This window comes from Corvus cornix, chromosome 18 (assembly GCF_000738735.6).
Source record: "Corvus cornix cornix isolate S_Up_H32 chromosome 18, ASM73873v5, whole genome shotgun sequence".
Lineage (NCBI taxonomy): Eukaryota > Metazoa > Chordata > Aves > Passeriformes > Corvidae > Corvus > Corvus cornix.
In genome coordinates, this window is record NC_046347.1 from 10,167,002 (window position 1) to 10,189,165 (window position 22,164).

A 22,164-nucleotide genomic window follows, 5' to 3' on the forward strand; every position below is an offset into this window, starting at 1 on the left:
CAAATGAGCTGGAAGGGTGCATGGCCACGGGATAATTCAATGAGGTAAATGAATTTGACTGTTCCGGAACTTCCCCAGCTTGAGGATTGTGCATCTGATTTGCAGAGCTGCCTCAAACCACAAGGGCCGTCTGCTTGTTGCTCAACAAAAGGTCGGGGCTCTGCTGCAGCTGCTGATTTACTCATTTTCAAGGCATGAGCTCATTTAGGAGAGCAGCAGAAGCGCTTTCTGGCATCCCTTCGCATTGGGCAGCAGGGGAGCAATGGGGAAGGCTCCTCATGATTGCAAAAAGCCCATCTGAGATGCACTTACCAAAAAATAGCACTTTTCTGACCAAAACCTGTGCCTCAGTGTGGGACCCAGCTGTGGGAAGCCCTGCCCTGACTGCACATTATCTACAGAAAATGCTTTTTCACATAGAAATGAAGCAGTCTCCTGCTGCACAAAAACCTGCTCCAAGCACTCCTTGGGGTTTCCCATCCTGCTCCTGGCCCTGCTGCTGAGGTGGGACCCCAACTCCTCAGGGCTTCACTGAGCAGCAGCAGGAGAACACAGAACGTCTCAAAGTATCATTAATTAAATCCCCAAAGCAGATGCTCCACAGGATTTCTGAGAAGGGGACTCAGGACCAGACTTTGTATCTGCCAGGAGGAGGAGAAGGGCTGGGAATGGAGCCAGACCCTTCCAGGGGGACATGCCAAGCAAAGGAGAAAGGAACAGTGAGAGCTCCGGGAAACCCTTATCAAAGAGAAATTCAGCAAGTTAACTCAGGGACTTTCTGGACATCTCTTAAAAGAAGCATTATAAGGGAATGAATTAATTTTACAGCTTAAAAAACCCCAAAACCGCATGGCACACTGCCCTTGCACACCATCACAAACCAACGAGTATGAAATGCTGGGAACTGTCCCCAAGCTCAGATTAAACTTATCTGGGGTTATTTTCCTCTCCACTGAGGGGCTCAGGGAGCACAAATCCCTTTTATTTTGCTACACCCTTCACCGACCCACAAGGCTGGAGGCGACCACCTCCTCCTCTTCCTCAGCACGGTCTGTCCAGGGACCTGGCAGTCCCACAGGACATCCCAGGAGCAGACAGCAGCCTCCATCCCTGCAGAGCACGTTTCATGTCCCACCTTCATTCAAACCTCCCCCATCTCACTGCCCCTCACCCCAGAGCCAGCATCCACCCAGCAAGTTCACCTTGGGGACAGCTCCAAGCACAAAAATGAATTGTTTTTTTCACTGGGGTTAATTTTTCAGTGGCTGGAGGTGATTCATCCCTGCAGATGGACAGTGTGCCATGCCAGGAGCATGCAACTGCCATGGGGTCACTGCTAGCCCTGAGTTGGGCTGAATGAATCCGGCTGCAAAATGCAACACAACCGCGGGAGGTCGAATCTCCAGTGCTGCAACACTGCAAAATTCCCCCAAATCCAGTTAAAAATACGTAAATACTGCAGCCTGAGAGCCCTGGCCATGCCAAGAGCCAGGGCCCCCCATGCTCTGCCTGAGCACAACCACCTGAAACTCTGGTGCACCCCAAAATCAACCCAGAATTTTGAAAACCATCCCCGTTTCCAGCACAGCAAAACACCCACGCCACAGAAACCGAAGTGTTTAACAACCCAATCTATCTTTATTTTGGAAGTACTTCCTGCTGGGAAAGGAAAATCCTCACCTTTACAAGTACAGCCAAGTGGTGAAAGAAAGGCAAAATGTGTGTAAAATAAACTGCACAAGGTCCAAGAGCAGGAGGAGCGTCACGAATGTGTCACCTTCAGGCCTGACACCTTCTGCTTCTGCTGCCAGGGCTCTGGATGTCGGCTGCGCAATAAAGCTCACTTGCTATACAGAGAGACTCTTAAACAAGGACTTTTCTTGGGAATGTAAATGAAACCAGACACGTTAAAGTCTCCATAGAAAAATACAACCTTGTAACAACACCATGAAGTGAATGCGTTTTCCAAGCTTTGGGTACATCAGATACTCACAACAATCCTGCAAGGCAGTTCCAACCATCTCACCTGGGAATGGTGACCCAAACTGGGTGGATTTACTCCAAATCCCCCCAAATCCAGTTTATCTCTGGGAGCACAGGCTGGGTGTGTGTTGGACTGATGGGATTTGGTGTGTCACTGATAACAGCAGAACAAATGGGCTTCAAATCCCAGGAATAAAGCTTTCCTGTTCCCAGGGCATTCCCTGGTTTAATTTTGCCTGGTTTTTTTTCCTATTCTGGCAATTAGAGACATCTAATGACACTTTGAAACACTTCTGATACAATACACTATGAGGAAAGTGATGTTTTGGGGTGGAACTTTACTCCAGTTGACACACGATGTCACCAGGCCAAAAAGATCCCACCCAAACACGGAACTAATTTAACGAGCCAAATTTAACAAGCTGCACAAAAACCAGTGCCACCATCCACTGGGCTCCTCCAAGATAAACAATAGCACCAAACCGAGCTTCTAATCCAAACTTTTCACATCTGAAATGTGAGGAAATATGGAAAGATCTGGAACAGGGTGGTATCACCCAGACAGCACAGAACTATTTTACAGACTATTAAAGGTAAAGAATAAATTCAAGGCAGACACCAAGGCTGCTCACAGGTCACATTGTAATTCCCTAAATCCATGTGACAAGAGCGTGCTGGATTGACGGGCAAGTGACACTTGGCTGAAACACCATTGGCAAAAAGAGACCAAAGAAATGAGGGATTTGGAAAAAATGCACTGAACCTGTACACACCTGCACGGGAAAGTGCCAACAGGCAGAATTCTGGGTCCCAAATTGCTTCAAGTAAAGGAAAAAGCTCAGAGCTCCCAGCCAGCAGCAGGGCTGGGGCTAAAGAAACCAAACACTTGAATTCGGGATGTTTTTCTTTGCTGACAGGGAAGTTCCAGCCCTGTCAGGCAGCACTGGAGCTGCAGTTTGGAGACTGGTGCTTTAATCCCATCCTTTAATCCTTCATTTCCAGGGCTGTGGTTCCCTGGGGAAGCAAACAGGATGTCCAGGGCTTTCTGCAGGGCTTGGACATTTTAACTCCGAACCCAAAGCTGTGCATTTATATGCCGCCTATGGGTACAAAAGAGGAAGTAAATTGTACATAAAGAGTTCACATCTCCCTAAAGGAAAATAGTGAATTAACAGATTTTAACAGATTTTGGCTGAACACACTGATAAAGCATTATCAGACATACCACACACATTATTGCCTGACAATTACAAACAGCTGGGACACACAACTCCAACATTACCCATTTTTTTGAGTTTTCTCAAGAAAAACAAAGGTATGTTCTAACTTTAAAATGAAGATACATAAGTGATATGACTTATGAAGCCAATGTCTCAGTATAAACACATCTCTGTACCTGTTCATTGCAGAGCAAAATGAACTGGGAGCAATCTTTAATTTCACCTTATAAAACTAAAAAAAGTGATGATACCTTTGTGTAGAAAAGACCAAAAAAATAATGTATTTTCAACATACATCTGTCATTTCTCAGGCTGAAGGACCACATATTCTACTCTTCTTAGTGCTTCTATGCAAACCAAAGGCACCTTTCTTATGAATGTGGCTTCGAATTTCATTTGGGGTTTGACAAAGGGGGGTGACAAACGGCCAGGCCACGCCCAAGCAAACGTCCCTGTGTGACTGACTGCAACCACAACAACGAGGGACTGGGAAACACTGGTGCTCATGAATGCACTGGCAAGGAAAAGGAAAGCATCTCCAAAGCACTGTGTGTGAGAGCAGCTGGCAGGACACAGTTGTTACCGCCAGGGGAAGAATCAGACTGTTTTTAATGGAGACAAGGCAGAACCACATCTCTGCAAACCCCGTAAGGACAGTGTGTTGGTTTCACACAGCCTAGCTTTAGTGCTCGAAACTTCTGTGGCCGGCACAGAGCCAGTCGCTGAAGGCTCTGACCATGGGCAGGTTAGCAGCCCAATTAGACAAGGTGATAACACCTCTGTGATGACATATTTAAGAAGGGAATAGGAGAGCGGGAAGCTCTCTTTCTTCTCCCGAGGGGTGGCGAGGCAGCTGCTGGGGCCCACCCTGGCGGGGGCCGCGTAGCCGGGGCCCTCCCGAGGCCAGAGCCCTCCCAGGGCCAGAGCCCTCCCGAGGATGAGACTGTGCCAGGACCCTCCCGAGGATGAGACCGCACAGCCGGAGCCCTCCTGAGACCGACACCCTCCCGAGGATGAGACCGCACAGCCGGAGCCCTGCTGAGACCGACACCCTCCCGAGGATGAGACCGCACAGCCGGAGCCCTGCTGAGACCGACACCCTCCCGAGGATGAGACTGCGCGGCCGAGGCCGTCCTGAGGCCAGGACCCTCCATAGGCCGGGACTGCACAGCCGGAGCCCTCCCGAGGCCGGAGCCGCCTGTGTGGTGCTGGCGAGGACCACGCGGCCAGGGCCGGCTGTGCGGTGCCGGCAGGGATCAAGTGGGCAGCAGTGAGAGACATGGTGAGCAATTCCCCGATGCGGAGCCTGGACAAGATCAACCTCTCAAGTGCAACTTGAAGACACCAATTTTCTTCCAAGTCAGAGGAAAAGCGAGGACACATGAGGAAAACCAACATGGTGGCACTGAGGTCAGTGAGAAGAAGGAGAGGGAGGAGGTGCCCCAAGCACCGGAGCTGAGATTCTCCTGCGAGCCGTGGTGAGGACTATGATACAACAAACTGTTTCCCTATAATTCGTGAGGTGCATGGTGGGGTGCAGAGATCCATGCACAGCCCGTGAAGAAGAGTACTCACACTGGAGTGTGTGGGTGCTGAAAAGCTGTAACCTAGTGAGGAACTCAGAGAGAGATGACCCTTGCTTTTAGAGATGGAGAGCCTTTGCTTCCAAACTACAACAGCTCATCCTTAAAAGACTAAACCCCATGAACTAAAATGACCCACGCTGGGCAGTTGTGGGAAGACTGCTTGGCCTGTGGGAGGGACTCACATTGCAGCAGGTTCAGGTGGGACTGTTGCTTGTGAAAGTTAAAACCATGCTGGAAAAGTTTGCAGAGAGCTATCTCCTGTGGGAAGGATCCCACGGCACAGCAGAAGAAACTCTTTTCCTTAAGCATACTGAAGAAAGACTTTTAAGAAGTGAAATACTGACCAAAACCCCATGTTCTGTTTCTTTGCGTAGTCGGTGGAAAGAGGGAGAGACTGGGAAAGAAAGGTCCTGAAAGTTCACTTTGGTTCTCATTACCCTTTTTACTTTTAATTTTGTTAATAAATCGTCTTTATACTGTTTTAAGTTTTGAACCTGTTTTGCCTTAAAACACTTAAAGTGTTTTTGTTGTTTCAATAATCCTTAACTCATGAAAATGAAGTTTTAATTTTCCCTCCTCTGCTTAGCTACAGCAGAGGAAAATAAATAGATGGTTTTTTCATGGGTGCCTGGTGCTCAGCCAGCATCAAACCCTGACAGACAGTCGTGTCTTTGTACTTTTAACCAAGCAGGGGAAGGAGCACATCCACTCTGTCCAGCCCCTGTGCCCCCAGCATGCATGACAAACCCCAGTGGCACCCACATGGCAGCACACAGCTGCCACCCTGCAGGGGAGGGGGCTGGGAGTGCCAACAAGTGCCAAGCTGTGTCTGTAAATGAACATTTTCACGCTGGTGGGACGCCAAGCCGAGCTCGTGGTGCAATTCAGAACCCTCCTTGCAGTGGGACAGTGACTGCAGTGGTTTCCCCCCTCTCTTCTAAGCAGGTGCATCTTCAAAGCAGAAGCAGGGATGGACCAGCTGGTGGAGGAGCAGGATCTCACAGGCATGGGTGTGCAGGACAGGCAGCAGTGCCCACCCAAGGGCATGGCCAGACCCTGCAAACCACCCCGCGGGGCAGGATGCTCCAGCAGCGACTGGCTTCACTCAGACACAGGATCCTCCTGAAGGACAGCCCAGCCTCTGGCCCAGCAGAGCCAAGGGAAGGCAGGTGGGAGCTCCTGCCCCAGCCACCAACACCAGGAGACACCTGGCTGCCATGGCAGTGCCCTCCTGCCCAACACAAACCAGTAACAGCGAAGGGAGGAGGGATTTGGGTCAGTCAGAGGAGCAGTGGGATGCTCACCGCTCCTGCGGCGTTATTCCCAAGGCCAGGATGGTGGGACATGCTCAGAGCTTCCAAACCCAGCTGTCCTTGCCCATGCCGGCTTCGAGGAGCAGAGAGAGGATCGGCGCTGGCACCAACACGAGCATGAGGAGCTCAGAAAATGACTCGGTCCTCCTGTGTCCTGTCCCACCACAGGCTGCTGTTCAGGGTGCCCAAGCTGCTGTCCTCCTCCTCCTGCTCCTTAGCAAGCTCCACAAACACCTGGAACACATGGAAAAGATCCTTGTAGGAGCTTCCTTGGTCACAAATACAACTCATGCTAAAAACCTCACGAGTATTCATGTATTGCTTCATCCCTGAGTAGCAAATTTTCAGTATTTTGAGGTTTTTCTCCTTATTCCTGCCCTCCCACCTCTTTTCTTCAAGAGCACAATAAAAAGGAAGTTCAGCACTGAAGACATTAATTGTCAGCAGTAATTAATCCACAATAAGCAATAACAAGTCTCAGCCTCACCCTCCTTCCAGCCACGAACAGCAAATGCCTGTTCTTGGAATAAATCAGAGCAGCTTTTCCACTAAAACCACACATTTGCTTTCTTCCAGTCACTGCAGTTGGCATCTTATTTTTAGAGGGGAAAACAGGAATAAAGAGGAGCTGGAGAGCTGGCAGATGTGATTCACTTCGAAAAAAGGGAATTTAGTTTCCCAAAAATGCCCCAACAGGCAACAGCAAAGCGGCCCCCGTGGCCTGAGAGCAGAGCTTGGGGGATGAGCTGCCTGCATAGGGCTCATCATCATGGAATGCTTTGGGATGGAAGGGACCATAAATCCCATCCCCCCATGGGCAGGGTCACCTTCCACTATCCCAGGTGCTCCAAGCCCCATCCAACCTGGCCTTGGACACTTCCAGGGATCCAGGGGCAGCCACAGCTTCTCTGGAAATTCCATCCCAGCCCCTCCCCACCCTCACAGGGAGGAATTCCTTCCCAGTATCCCATCCAACCCTGCCTTCTGACACCTTCACCTGGCAGGGTTTACATCCACAAAATAGAATTTAACACACCTGTTCCAGTGTTGCTTGAGAAAAGCTGTAGTCCTCGATGTTGAAGGCGTGTTTTACTGGTGAAGGAATTGGTAAGAGCAGAGTTAGGGACACTTTACTCACTCTTGATTTCACAAGAAACAGAGTTGGGGACAACAACAATAAAAGAAAAATAATTAAGTTTGGAACAGAAATGGACAAGTGACACCACATGGCAGAAGAGTCAGTTATGGGAGACAAAAGGATTTGTGTGTGTGATGTATGGCAAGTGCTTCCTTCATTACCTTCTTCCAGCTTGGAAAAAGAATGCGAAAGCGACTGTACATCTTCTTTAGGGATTTTATATGCCAAGATAGAAGCAAAGCTGGAACAAAGAGGCAAAACAAATTTAGCTTCAAGCAAAATCACTCAAAGTGAAAATATTAATACCCAGTGGAATGTATTTTAACTTATTTTCCGAAGGTTACTCCAGGCATTTTGACTGTCATGATCACACAGAAGGGGAATGATGCAGCTCCAGGTGCATCAGCTGAGACCTCCCTGAGACTGTTGTAAGTTCATGCTCTTCCACTCAGATTCAATCATTTATATTCTGCTTGCTCATGGCAGATTTGCTGCCTGGAACTCCCAGAGTCCTGACGTTTTACCTTTCAGCTGAACTGGGAGGTCACAGCAGGTCCTGGAAGTTTGCATCACGCAGCTGTTCCTGCAACCCTGACTGCAGCACGGGGAGCTGCTCTGCCCCCGCCATCTGCTGCTGGAGAGGGAACTCCCCTCCAACCCTGCACATCCCATGTCTGAGGAAGGATCACACTCGTGATCCCTCAAGGATCACACTCCTCATGGGATGCCTGCTGTGCCCTTTGTGGAGTCTCTCCAGTCACCGAGCCAAACCCTCGGGTGCATACAGCAGAAACTCAGAGCTGTTGGTGGAACAGCAGCCAGCCCACCCTCAAACTGAGACCCCCAGAGACCTCAGGCATTTCCAGGTAAAGGCAGTGAGTCAGAGACTTGGATTTCAGCCCTTTCCCAGGGGCCCTGCCCCAGGAGGAAGCTGTCAGGCAACAGCTATGCAGAAATCCAGTTTTGCTTCCTCCACGCTGAACATCTGCACGGGCTCCCGGCCCTGCCCTGGCAGCCCGGGCTCTGCCGCCTTCCAGATCCCTTCCTCTTTTTCATTCTTCATTTTTTTTAAGCTGTGTGTAAATATTCACATGCCCTCCCCTGTGCCAAGGAGCTGCTGTGAAATTAGAGGGTTTAATTAACATCAGTATTTTCTGGGTATCTGACAAACCTCACCTTTCCTGGCGGTTGGCGTTGGGGAAGATGTGCAAAATCTGGCTCTGCAGATACTCCACCTGCTGCACATCTGTTGTTTCCCTCAATTTCATTTCCAAGAAGTACCCTCTGCCAAACTTGCTCTTCAGGTGCTGGACAGTACCTATACACCTACGAATTACAGACAGAAAACACAGGTTGTACTCAACAACACCCTCACCTCAAACAGACACTTTTTGCTGTTAAGGATTAATTTCACTCCAAATTTAGGTACAAAATTCATCTGTATTTTCAGACAAATATATCCCAGGTGGCAGCTGCCTGTCCCCCTGCCCCAGGAGGGCTCTGGTGGTACCTGAGCTGCCCTGACACCAGGATGGCCACACGGTCACAGACAGCATCTGCCTCCTCCATGTAGTGCGTGGTCAGGATGGCTGCTCTCTCCTTGTTTTTAAAGGCTGCTCGGATTGCCCTCCTACAAAACACAACCAAAACCATCCCTGAATAAAAACATTTGGCAGGGAACAGTAAATCCTGGCTTCACAGGGAAGGAGGACTGTGATGGACCCTCTATTTATGGATTACTGCTACTCCCACAGCAACAATTAACACCTGAATTTCCCAAAGACGGCTCGAATCTGTATCCCTTATGTTGTTTTAAGGATTTCTTTCAACTTTCAAGCTTTTAAATCCCAAGCTGTTCTGGGACAGGACACAGCTGCACTGCACCTGGCATGAAGGTTGGGCTGATTCTCCCCTTCTTGTGAGACCCCACCTGCAGTCCTGTGTCCAGCTCTGCGGCTCCCAACACAGGAGGAGCTGCTGGAGTGAGTCCAGAGGAGGCCACAGAGATGCTCCAAGAGCTGGAGCCCCTCTGCTCTGGAGCCAGGCTGAGAGCTGGGGTTGTTCAATCAAAAGACAAGCTCTGGGGAGACTTTCGAGCCCCTTCCAGGGCCTAAAGGGGCTCCAGGAGAGCTGGAGAGGGACGTTGGACAAGGGATGGAGGGACAGGACACAGGGAATGGCTTCCCACTGCCGGAGGGAAGGGTTAAGTGGGATATTAAGCAGAAATTATTCTGCTTTAGTGGAAGGTGCCCCTGCCCGTGGCAGGGGGTGGAACTGGATGATCTTTAGGTCCCTTCCAACTCAGCCCACTCCGTTATTCCCTGTGTGTGGCTCTCCCTGGTGTGGGCAGGGATAACACACACCCCAGACCAGGCTGACTCCCTGGAGCCTGTGGCCAGCACTCACCACATGTGCTGCTTGGCTTTGGGATCCATCCCGGTGGAGGGCTCGTCCAGCAGCGTGACACGCGGGTTGCCCAGCATGCTGAGGGCAAAGCAGAGCTGGGGGAAGGCAGAGGGGCAGGGTGAGGACAGGGAGGGTGCTGGTGACCCCCAGAGTGACCCCAGAGCCCCCCATACCTTGCGTTTCAGCCCCATTCCCAACTTCTTCGTCGTTTTCTGCAGGTGGTCCTTTAAATCAAGGACACTGGTGATGCTGGGGAGGGAAGGAGCAGGTGTGAGAGGCTGGGAGGGGGATGGTCTGGCTTCCCCCTCATCAGAGTATGGAAACAGCTCCTTTTGAAGAGCTCAGGTACAAATATTTGTTTATCAAAGATAAAAAAAGCAGAGCAAAAAGCAGAATTGGAGCTTCCATACAAGACCACCTGTCCTGGAGGAGCCTGTGGTGACAACAGAAACAGCTCCAAGCCTAGGACTCCCCCTCCTTGCAGCTTCTACAAAGGTCACTGTTAGTACTTCACAACCTTAAAAAAATTACTTTAAAAAAACATATATCAAAACTAAAAATCCCACTTGAATTTTCTGTGGCTGAACCTTCATCTCCTCACCTATGAATTCACCACTGCAGAATTTCAACCAAGCTCAAAACCAAACTTAAATGGAAACAAAGATTGCTTTAGGAAAGGAGAGAAGGGGAAAAAAAAACCCACAAAAAAAAAGCCAAAACCCCTCCAGTAATAAGCTTGAAGATAAAAAAAGCTGAGGAAACTCCAGTTAAACCACAAAGATTTCTCCAACAAACTCACTCACCGCTTGATGACTTCTTTAACATCAGCCTGGCTCATCCCTTTGATGGCACCATAAATCTCAAAGTGTTCCTGCAGTGTGATATCTGGCCAGAGAGGATTCGTTTGAGGACAGTACCCCAAAAATTTCACTGAGTCATCCTCACTGCTCAGCCCCGAGGAATAATCTCCCATCAGAACCTGCAAGGAAAATGCCCAGACCTTAATCCAGAATATTGGGAATTTCCAAACTGGCTTTGCATGGTTTTAGCAAAACGCTCTCAGGAATGCTTGCAATAATAACAATAAAATTGAAATATGGATTTTTTGTGTAACTGTAGCATGGAACACACCTGCCCACTGGTTGGCTCAATCTCTCCAACAAGCATATTAATTAATGTGCTTTTCCCAGCTCCATTGGGTCCCAACAAACCCAGGATTTCTCCTAAAGAAAGACACAAACCATTGCCCACGAGGTCAGATAAACGGTTCCAAGAGCTGTTTTTATAAATGAAACAGCTCAACAGCAAGCAACTGAACTCCAACCTTTCTTCACGCAGAGGGAAACATGTTTGGTTGCCACTTTCTTTATTTTTCTCCCCAGAAGAAATTCCTTCCTTTCATCAAACTCTTTGTGCAGGCTGCTGACCAGGATTGCTGGCATCTGGCAGGGAAGAGGGAAGTGGCTGCAGATCCCAGCAGCTGTGGGGGAGCCTCCAGATTTGGGGGTTTGGGCAGAGCCAGGCTTTACCTCCTCGCTCCTGGGGCTGCTCAGGATCTCTTTGACTCGCAGCCTCTCTGCCTTCACATCCTCATCCTCGTTCTCCTCGTGAGGGACATCTGGGAACTTCCAGCTCTTGGCTTTTGTAAAACATTTTCTGAAGGGGAGGAAAATAGCACGAGGCCTCTGCTCAGCTCTCAGCTGAGGCTGGCTCAGGGCTTTTGTGCTCAAAGCCATTTGTGTTTGCCAAGGCCAGGAGAAGCAGATTCCTGCAGCTCATCCCAGAGCAGGACGAGCTCAGGGGCTGCCACTGTGTCACCTTCCTGCTGAGCTCTTTGTGGGGGCACAGCATCCCTGGCCATGCAATGGGAATGGCAGTTCCCCTGGTTTTATATAGGGAACATCCTTACAGAATTCCTGCTTTTGCAGTGATGGAACTTAAAAGGAAATAAAGCCCCCATCTCTGCACTGCAGTGACTGAGTCTCAGAAGGGATATAAAGAAAGGTGGTGTATTTCTTCCACTGCACATCCCAGTTTAACCACCACCAGCAGCACCTCCAAAACCAGTTTCTTTGGACTATGGCTTGAAAAAAGAACCAGTCAAGAGACACACCTGAAGAAGGGATCCTCTCTCACCGTCCTCCCTCCGTTCTTCAGCTCGAAGCAGCGCAGCAGGAACAGCCACACCACACACTGCAAATAGGGCTGAGGCAGACAAAAACCACCCTGGTCACCAGCCAGGCTGGGGACCCTGGGGGTGACACCACCAGAGTGATGAGGGACAAGAAGCTGCAGCTCTGCACCACCACACAAGTGCTGGTGTTGCCAAGAATATATTTAATATATCATTAAATGCTGCTCAGCGGGTCTGAGGATGCACAACCAAAGTGGGCTTAGATTTAAAAGCAATTACGTGGGGTTTTTGCACAGAGAAGGGACTGCCCCTGCTCTGGAGCTCTTGCTCCATCAGCAGGGATTCCCATAATAATCAGAATAAATACTGGCAGGGTTAATCAGGCCACAGGAGCAGCAGATGTTGAGCTGGTGGGCACAGCAGCTTTCCTGACTGCTCGTGCTGCAGGAGCTGCAGGCTCAGCATCAGAGCAAATCTTTACTGATAAAGATGTTGGACAGAAGGGGATCCCAGCAGGAACCACAATTCCCTACAGCAAACCATGCTCACAGCCAGAACTGCCACCAGCAGCCGGTCCCAGGGGTCGTGGTCCCAGGGGTGGGAGTATCCTCCACTCTCATTCTTGCCTTTCCACGAGACCTGGGAATTCAGGGAAAAACATGTTCAGGTGAATAATCACCCACCAGAGACTCTGAATTCGACACTGTGCTTTAATCTCTGTCGTTCAGGCTGTGGTGCTCAAGCACCTCCTGAGCTCTGCAGAGACTCTCAAAAAAAAAAATCAAACAACTCCATTCAAACCCTGGGGCTGCTCCTGCTTTCAAGCCACCCACTCCCAATTAACCCATGTCCTATCACTGGGCTTGCTCACTGAGGAACACGTGGTTTTCCTTGGAATATCACAGAATCATGGAATGCTTTGGGTTGGAAGAGACCTCAAAGCCCATCTCATCCCACCCCCTGTTGCTCCAATCCCCATCCAGCCTGGCCTTGGACACTTCCAGGGATCCAGGGGCAGCCACAGCTGCTCTGGGCACCCTGTGCCAGGGCCTGCCCACCCTCACAGGGAGGAATTTCTTCCCAATATCCCATCCAACCCTGCTCTCTGTCAGCTTGAAGCCATTCCCCCTTGTCCTGTCACTCCATGCCCTTGTTCAAAGTCCCTCTCCATCTTTCCTGTTGGCTCCATCCACTTTGTGAAAGGAAATTTCATGGAAAACTTTCTGCTTTCCTCATTTTAAACCCAAACCACTTTGCTTAATAGGAAAAAGGTGATTTTCCCCCAAGCAGTTGTTATTCTTCACATGTTAAATGGCTGCAGAGGACACACTAATGACATCCACCCAATCCCAGCTGTCTCCAAGGGTTCTGGAAAGGATCCCTGGAGTCCCCTTACCTTTATAAAACAAATCAGGCAGCCAATAAGGGGATAAATAGGAATGAAGATGGAGAAGACATAATGCAGGACGGTGGTGACCAGGTAAAGGTCCAGGAAAAAGGCAACTTCAGCGACAACTGTGCAAAGCAAGGCTGTCTGTACCAAAGAAAAGGGGAAAAAAAGTCCATTTTCATCCACTTCAGACTCTCTGAGCATAAGTTATCTAATTTAAGGCACTTTAAATAAAGCTTTTATCACTCAGGGTATTGCAGAGAGGGAGACCCTGGTAAATGTTTCCCATTTCCTGTGCATTAGGGACAGACAGTTCAAGAAAATAACTGGGAAGCTGCTGTGGCCTTGGAGATCATCAATCTTCCCACTTATCCCAGCTCCAGGCCAAGTCACTCACCACTGAAAATATAAATGACCAAAATTCCTTCGTGTTCTGGACTTTTCTGAAGGTGAAGGAGACCACGTAGGTGAAGAGCACGACTGAGGGGACATAACCAATCAGGCAGAAAATCTGCAGGGACAGGAAAGGTTTCTCAGGAAATGTGCAGCAGGAATTTTTTTGCATAAGGATCAACTGGAATTGCCTCAGTATGATACAGAACTCTGGGTTCACCTTTGTCGCTTCATTTGATGTATTTTGCTGCCTTGGTGCATAGAGAATGTATTATTAAAGACACAAATTACAGAATGTGTGGAGAGGCAAAAAACTCCCTCCCTCAGTTCCCTTTAAACTCTTTCCCTTTTTTTTAATAACATAAGCTCCCATAAATGCTGACCTCAAGATTCTGGCAAATACTAGGAATTCCACCACAGCATTTTTTGTAGCAATTCAAACAAGGGTAGAAAACCAGCCCTGCAGCCACATCCCAAACCTGATTAACTCTGGAAAAGCAGCTGGGAAAAGCTGATTCCTCTCAATTCCAGCCAATATCACAGGGAAGCCTGCTCTGAATATCAAAGACATCAAGTCTTGTGGTCTCCTCCATTTAATCCCCATCTGCAATTCACTGCCGAGAGGGGCTGAGCTCAAAGTCACTGTGCCCTTGTCATTAGCAGCAAACAGAGCAATTATCAATCACAGCACAGAGCACAAAGCAGGCTGAGACAGCACAAAGAAAGGAGCATTTCCTTGGAAAATCCTGGTGTTTTAAATCGCAGAATTAACAAGGTTGGAAAAGACTTTTGCGATCAAATGCAGACTGTGACCAAGCAGACCATGGCACCAAGGGCCGCGTCCAGTCCTTCCTTAAACACCTGCAGGGACAGAGACTCCAGCACCTCCCTGGGCAGCCCCTTCCAGTCCCAACCACCATTTCTGTGAAGAAATTCCTCCTGTGTCCAACCTCCCCTGGTGCTGCTTTATTTTATTCCAGTCCTGAATGAAACTCCCACCTCTGAGCCACTTTCCCCATGAAAAACATTCTGTCTTTGTGCCAGCAGTGTTTTCCCTGTGTATCCATTGGGAAAATCCTGCTGAATCAAGTAAGGAAAATAAAACACTTGTGGAAAACGAGGTAACCCTGCTCTCACCCCACCCCACACTCACCACAGCCAGGAACTTGCCCACATAGAAATAAACGCCGTAGTGGAAGGCGAAGAGGCTGCCGATCATCAGGATGAGGATGAAGAAGAACAGAGGGAGATCCACCAGAGCCTGACCAGTCCAGTAAGCTGAGGGATAGAGCCCTGAAATCTTCAGCTGGGTGTAGGCCTTGATCTGCAACAGGGGAAGAAAGCACAGCGCTAATCACGCATTAATTAAAATTAACATTACGTGAATCCGCCCCGGTGTCACGCAGCCATTGCCAAGCTGAGCTTTGCACAGAAAACCTTTTCCCAAATCTGCCCCACTCCAGTGCCACCCATGCTGCCTCTCATGGCATTGTTCTAAACCCCTCTTTGGATCTTCCCCCACATCCCAGGATTTTTAACTTCCGGTGCATCTCTGCATGGACACCTGGGCGTTACCTTGTGGTTTTCCGCATTGTCCATGGCAAAGTAGGGCGGCATTCCAGTGATGATGATCCCCAGTAACACCGCTTCAAAATAGATCTCCAGTCTGAAAATTGTGTCTGGAAGATCCTGGGATACAAATCAGGTTTATTCAGTGCCAGAATGTGACCAAAAAAATACTACATTAGGAGTTGGAACATGGCTGTGAATGCTAAAATAAAACGTCTGTGGATGTCAAGATCACCTGAGCAGGAAGAAAAACACCTATGGAAGTTTTAGGAATATTTATATGAGGAATAAATAGTAATTAATGAACTTTCAGAGCGCTCATTTCCTGCAGCAGGTCCTCTCCTCTCCCAAAGGCCCCTCCAGCTCTGCACAGACCAAGAACTGCAGGTAACCCCCAACAAACTCATAATGAATTCACAGGATCATGGATTGGTTTAGGTTGGAAAGAACCATAGGGATCATCTCGTTCCAGTCCCCAGCTCCTTCCACTAGACTGGGTTGCTCCAAGCCCCACCCAACCTTTAATTCCTGAAACATCCTCTTTCCAAGCCCCTTTTTCCTCCCCTTCCACAACCTGCAGAGCAAAATTCCCGCACCTTTCATGTCCTCTTAAATCCTGCAGACAGCCCCAAACAGCTTTCCTCTTGGTTTGTGGGGTGTTTCTTCACTCCCCCTTTCACCCAGGGATGCTTTGCCCCCTCCTCTGTGTTTTAGGGTGACTTTCTGGGAGCTGCTCACCTGAATGAAGGGGTTGCTCCAGATCTGGATGCTCTCAGTCACGTTTAAACTGCGCAGGAGGAGGTTGCTGACAATGTTCATCAAAACTGGCAGGGAATGCACCATGGTGCTGTTGATTATCATGTTGAAAACATAATTCTAGGAAGAAAAATATGTGCTGTATTAATCCTTCTGCACGAAGGGCAATTCCCTGGGAGGGAATGAATTAAACCTGAACATTGGGATAAATCTTTGCATAATCAAGAGCTTTGCAGGAAGCTCTGGGCTGCTCAGGGTGCCTATAACACCCAGCCTGATTCAGGAAAACAGGAAGGCTCTCAGAGAATTATTGGGAATGAATTTGCAGCATGATTCATGGAGCAGTGACGCTCTGACAAAAGGCACTCCAGACAATTACAGTCTGGAAAACAAACACACGAGGAGCTGCTCTGGGATGATCCTGCTAATGGATTTAAATGCAGACAGGCAAAGATGTGCAGGAGCTGGGGGCTGCACTGTCACACCGATGGGAGCAGTGTCAGGGAATAAAAACGGGAACAAGAGCCAGAGCTGGCACATTGCAGAGCAGTTCCTTTGCTGGGGATAAAATATGATCCCGAAGTTCAGATCTTCCTGTTATTATGAACACGTACAGCCCAAGAAACTGATTTTTCTTTTCACATGAGAGCACCATGGAATTATACTTGTGTCAAACTGTGTAATTCAGTCAGTACAAGTGAAAAATATAAGCATAAAAAAGTTCCTCTGCCAGGTCTCCTGTGAATTAGAACTTTTCTCCTGGTTTTCTGTGTCCTTGTGGGGAAGAAGGGGGATGGAAGTTTGATTGGCCTACTGCAATTATAATTACGGAAGAACATTTATTTTGCTAGTATTTCCATTTTGTCCCCTTGGCAGCCTCCTGTATAAGCAATATATATATGACATTATTTGATTCCATGACTCCAGAGGTGCTTTTCAGGTAAGAATTTCACAAGCCAGCCCCACCAGCTGCTCTTTGGGCACAGCCCAGCCAGTCTCAGCCTTACCTGCCTGGACTCAAGGACAAACACGTTCAGAGCTGCACTGTGAGGTGCCACTGAGACATAATCACTGTCATTGAACATCTCCCAGAGGATGTTCATGCTCCCCAGGGAGTGCACAATGTCACTGATATCCGATTCTGGGGACAGAAAACAACACGGAATCATTCAAGCTGGAAAAGAACTTCAGGGTCATCAAATCCAGCCATTCCCCAGCACTGCCCACCCCTAACCCGAGTCCCTGAGATGTCCCACATCTCCTTGTCTTTTAAATCCCTCCTCATCACCAGCCTGGAGTATTTTACACAAAATTATTGATGCACTGACAGCTCAAACAGATGCTGGTTTCTACTGCCTGGGTAACTGCTGGGCGCTTTTAAAACATCCTCAGCTGAACCAAAAAGGAATTTCCCCAGATGTTTTACAGCAGGATTTTAATGCTGATGTATCTCAGTGTTTCTGGCCAGTTCTTTCACCTGGATCATCCTCTGACACAGCAAGAACAAGGTCATGAGCATGGGAGGAGGAGGAAGATCTCCAAACCAAGCCCCGTGGCACAAACTGACTGTTTACCATCCCTGGGCACTTGGAAACTCTTCATCTGGGTTAATTTCGAGGAAAAAGTTCATTCCCAACCTCAAAAATTGGGAGAAGGAGAGCAGTGAAGACAGGAGCTTCTGCCCTACCTGTGGAGTTCTGCAGCAGGAGCCGACTTCTGTACTTGTGATAGCTCTCTCCAGGCTTCAGCAAGTACAAATCTGGGGAGAGTTTGATAGCAGCTACAGCATTTTTGATGATGTGGTGTATGAAAAACAACAAAATCTGAACTACAAGGAAAATGAGGAAAAGCAACAACCTGAAAGAAATAAAAGTTTGTGGTTTGTTACAATTCAGTGAAAGCCAACCCAGTTTTATGTGCATGCTATTAAAACAACATCTCCCTCACCCCCAAAAAACCAGTAATTCAGCACAAATTACAGCTCCACACTTGCTGTTTTTTAAATGTAACTATGGGGAAAAATTAAGGACAAGATGTGCTTTCTCTGGTGTCGTTCAGAGAGGTTTTGAGCCTTACACACAAATGAGAAACCCCAGCACTCACATAACTCTGACACATTTGTTCTCCCGTTTCAGACTGAGGAAGTGCACTTTGGCTATGGTGGAAACCTGCTTCTTCCACAGGGCTGAGTTGCTCATGGCGGGTGCCTTGGCCTCTGACAGCATCAGCAGGCTCTGCTCCATGTCATCCAGGGATTTCGTATCCATCTCGTCCTGCACTTGCTGGGAGTGGAACACGCTGTAATCTGAAACAGGGCAGAGAAAAGCCCATGGAATTGATGCTCTGACACAGCAGGGGGCTGGAAATGGGAGAGGAGGTGGAGGAGCCAGGGGCCAGAGACTCCTTGCCCTTCCAGTTGCAGAAGTCACCTCACCTCACCCATCCCATCCCATCCAAGTCTCCCAACTCAACCCCAAGGTCACTGTCACTGAGCCAGCCCAACCACATAAATGGCAGATACTTAAAGCAGATGATTCAAATTTTTGCCACCAAAAAGGTGCAGATTTGCCCCAGTTTCATACCCTTGGCCTGTGTGTGCACCTGCACTACCCAGCACCAGCAAATTCAGCTGTTAAATCCTCTTAAACCCCCACAGAAACTCTGTGGAGCAGGGCAGTCAGTCTAATTAGGGAGTACTTTCCATACCAGTATACCATGTATACACTACAGAGTACACATATTTACTAATACTAATAATTCTGGATCACACAGAAAGCTCTAGAATGATTCAACCAGCTCAAACCATTCAAAACTGCCATCAAAAAAAACAACTGACTCGTTCTGGAGCAATATTAAGCAGTCTCAACTTTTCATTTGGACTGGAAGTTAATTCAAAGTGAGACAAGCTGAGCTGTTCCAGCCCTAAGTGCAGCTACTGTTCACACAAAAGGCTGAAAATTAATTTTATGCTGCACATTCATAATTTCTTGAAAGCAAACTCCATTAGGAAAATAAAAGGCATTTTAAAAGGCAAGTGAACTGTAAAGCCAAGGAGCCAGATGTGAGCATGCTGGATGAAAGATTAAGAAGTAAAAAGCTTTTCCCCTGGATGCTCCCAGAATCACTCCCCACCCAATTCACTGCCTTTTCCTGGTTTTCCTGCTGAATATTCCAACAGCCTGGAATGCTGTGAGAACCAAAGGATCAACAGATGCTGGAGCAGCACCCTGTGAGGGACATTTTTCTTGTTCCCTCCTTCTGGCAGTGACAATTCCACACTAATTGAGACTAAACCAAACCTGAGGAGAGCCAAGGGCAGAGCCCTGCTCCTTCCCACCTGCTTGATCAATCTCTGCCTCGACCTCCAGCTTCAGGTAAACGTCCTCCAGCGTGGTCATGGACACACCATAGGTGATGACCCCCAGGTGGGAATGGGTGTCCAGGTCAGAGAACAAGCCTAGGGACAGACGGGACACGTGCAGCTCTGACACTGTGCTCCAGCACCTGCCAAGAACACTTCAAGCACATCAGGCACATCTCTAAACACTCCTGCTTGGTGGGTAAAGCAGAAAAGTGGGAATAGCAAATAAATCAGAAGGCACATGTCATGGTTTGAGAACCAAGGTGGGATAAGCTCCTTTTAGCACTAAATTTCAGTCTCTGTGGTCAGGAAATGTGGCAGCTTTTGCTGAAGTTGTGGTGCTTCTAAAAACTATCTCAGCATCCTAAAGCTCCTGAGCTCAAAGTTGCCTCAGGGCAGGTTCAAGGTTCCCTCTCCTGGAAAAATCATACCCAGGACAGCTCGTCCTACCTAAATCCCTGCCCGGGCACAAAAGATCTTACAAATAAAACCACTGAGTTCTTTTATATCTAAAAACATAATGTATTTTTATATATCTATTACAAAAAATTTCCAGATTTGTAAAGCCAGGTTAACCAGGCAGGAGATCCTGGGCAGGGCACAGAGCTTGAAGACCAACGTGAGGCTCAGAGTGGGAGAACTTAACAGCACCTTGGGATAAAAAATGCTACTGGGTTTTTGTCAATCCTATGAAATAAGGACTTAAAATGAGAAGCTTCAGAGCCACAGTGAGGCTGCAGGGAAATTCAAACGTATAAAATGGGAAGAGCAGTTGGATTTTTGACAATACTCCTCAAATCCCCACAATTTCTCCTGCCCCAGCTGCCAAGGTGTATTCCCAGCCCCAGGTTCTCCCTGCAATAGTTTGGGGAAATTGATTGCATCTCAGCCTGTTTGCAGAAGTGCACCCAGTGGCTGCTGAAGGCAAAGCTCATAAATCATTAACTCCAATGCAACGGGGGAAAAAAACATTTATGGAATATCAGCTGCATGTTCCTATCAACACAGACCCTCCCTTGGCTTCCCACACGGTGAAAAGGATGCAGCGTTTATTCCATTTATTTCTGGGAGATGAGCAAGGAGCCCTGCCCAGCACTGCTCCGATAATTGCTGCCATCTAGTGAAATCCTCCCATCTGCTCCCTGCTCCTGCTCACCACGGAATTTCAAGGCAGTGACACGATGCTCTTTGCAGTTCCCAATGAGAGCTGTCAATTTTTGTAAGGTTTTTGTAAGGTTTTTGTAGGATTTTGGTAGGATTTCCTGCTTCCTGCTGCAGGCCAGTCCTGCTCTTTGGAACCCTCTGCAACAGGATGATGATTCTGCAGGACCAGGGGGTGCTCGGGTGGAAGGGTCTCCTCACCACAGAGGCATCTCCCCAGCCCTTGCTGTTGGGTATCCACATCCCTGACACCTCAGCCCCTTGAAGGAGATGACAAAGTCCTCACTCACCTCAGAAAAACCTCCCTGACTCCCTGTCGGCCAAATAATAATAAATATAAACTAGAAATGCACAATTTATCAAGACCATCAGGCTCCAGCCACGCTCAATAAACTTCCCCTCCACAGTCACCGATCCCTGCAACACAAAACCCCATCAATACCTGCAAACTTGTCCATGTCCTTGAGAGGGAGGGTGTACACGAGCTGCTCATCGTTCTCCTGGATCAGGCTGGCTGCAGGGATGTGCTGCCTGATCAGCGACGTGGTGGCCTCTGTGTTGCAGTAGGCATCGATGTGCATGCTAAAAAACCACCAGGAATTGGGGTTTAAAGCTCAGCTTGCTCCTGGCACAGCACCAAACATTCAGGTGTACCGTTCAGGAGGATAAAAGGATCTTTTTGGGGGGTGCTTTCTTGTAGACTCCAACAGAAAACAATTAAAAAAGAGATACAGAATGGCACCTAAGAGGTACAAAATTGGGCACAGAATTACCTCAGGCGGTAGCCAATGCCCCACTTGCTCTTCAGGAAGAGAGAAGACCCGAGGCATTTCAGCATCCCTTGGGAAATCACAGCTTTACGATCTGGAAAGGAAAGTGAGGAAGGTCCCTCTGAAGCAGAAGATCGACAATTTCCTCCCAAATCCAACTCTGGATTCCGCACAGATTGTACCCCATGGCTGGGGAACGAAGCTGGGGTGGCAGCAGGACTCACCAGCCAGGATGTCAGCCTCGTCCATGAAGTGGGTGCTGAACACAGTCACACGGTTGGCTTTCCTGTTCCTCAGCAGGTTCCAGACGATGTGGCGGGAGCAGGGATCCATCCCCGCCGTGGGCTCGTCCAGCAGCAAAACCTGGGGGCAAAACCCAGAGGGATTTCCAAGCCACAGCCCCTGACCTCAGCAATCCCTCCCCAGCACACCCAGAAGGGTTTGTTGAAGCCTTAGTTACTCCTCTAAAATGGGAAACATCCCAGACTAACAAGGCAGCTTTTGCCACTGCGCTTTGAATAAACCCATCTCCTGTTGTGACAAATGGAAAAATTCCATAATAAATTAATGCCACAGCCTGTTTTATTCCGGATCCAATACAATTATGTAGTAGAAGCACAACTTAGCCACGGATCCTTTCTACTGAGGGGTGGTTAAATGCACACACCTGCTTTTGAAATGCCCAGGAACTGTCACACACATCATTTTTAACCACAGATCTCAAAGCAGTCCCCGTTCCCACAGAAATTACAGAGCTCTAACACAAAAGAGCTCTCTGGCTCTGCTCCTGCTCCCAGTTCCTGGATGGCTTTGGAAGAAAAAGCATCCAACAATTTCACTGTTGGGGGATAAATGTCACCAGCCAGAAATCACACAAAACTTGCCACACTGTTTATTTGCCAAAGAGATCAACTCCAAAGCTGCTGCCATTACCTGAGCCTCAAGCATAAAGGCTGAGCCATTGAAATTACTGCAATTAAACCA

General features: G+C 48.4%; 1 protein-coding gene across 3 annotated transcripts in view; it reads right to left on the minus strand.

Annotated features, from left to right (window-relative positions):
- Positions 1-1,616: 1,616 nt before the first annotated feature.
- ABCA5 (ATP binding cassette subfamily A member 5) overlaps positions 1,617-22,164 on the minus strand; it is a 35,890-nt gene continuing 15,342 nt past the window's right edge. For all 3 annotated transcript variants that reach the window (XM_039562099.1, XM_039562100.1, XM_039562098.1), the window contains 25 exons: positions 21,405-21,543; positions 21,184-21,274; positions 20,853-20,992; positions 19,226-19,345; positions 17,992-18,193; positions 17,576-17,745; positions 16,896-17,029; positions 15,871-16,008; positions 15,139-15,252; positions 14,717-14,887; positions 13,568-13,681; positions 13,177-13,314; positions 12,330-12,419; positions 11,760-11,851; positions 11,176-11,302; positions 10,971-11,088; positions 10,778-10,869; positions 10,450-10,625; positions 9,820-9,895; positions 9,647-9,741; positions 8,751-8,870; positions 8,417-8,566; positions 7,402-7,481; positions 7,139-7,194; positions 1,617-6,336 (listed from right to left, as the gene is read on the minus strand). In XM_039562099.1, the coding sequence (XP_039418033.1) occupies positions 6,229-6,336; positions 7,139-7,194; positions 7,402-7,481; positions 8,417-8,566; positions 8,751-8,870; positions 9,647-9,741; positions 9,820-9,895; positions 10,450-10,625; positions 10,778-10,869; positions 10,971-11,088; positions 11,176-11,302; positions 11,760-11,851; positions 12,330-12,419; positions 13,177-13,314; positions 13,568-13,681; positions 14,717-14,887; positions 15,139-15,252; positions 15,871-16,008; positions 16,896-17,029; positions 17,576-17,745; positions 17,992-18,193; positions 19,226-19,345; positions 20,853-20,992; positions 21,184-21,274; positions 21,405-21,543 (3,051 nt within the window). In that variant the 3' untranslated portion in view covers positions 1,617-6,228. The remainder of the gene's footprint in view (positions 6,337-7,138; positions 7,195-7,401; positions 7,482-8,416; positions 8,567-8,750; positions 8,871-9,646; positions 9,742-9,819; positions 9,896-10,449; positions 10,626-10,777; positions 10,870-10,970; positions 11,089-11,175; positions 11,303-11,759; positions 11,852-12,329; positions 12,420-13,176; positions 13,315-13,567; positions 13,682-14,716; positions 14,888-15,138; positions 15,253-15,870; positions 16,009-16,895; positions 17,030-17,575; positions 17,746-17,991; positions 18,194-19,225; positions 19,346-20,852; positions 20,993-21,183; positions 21,275-21,404; positions 21,544-22,164) is intronic.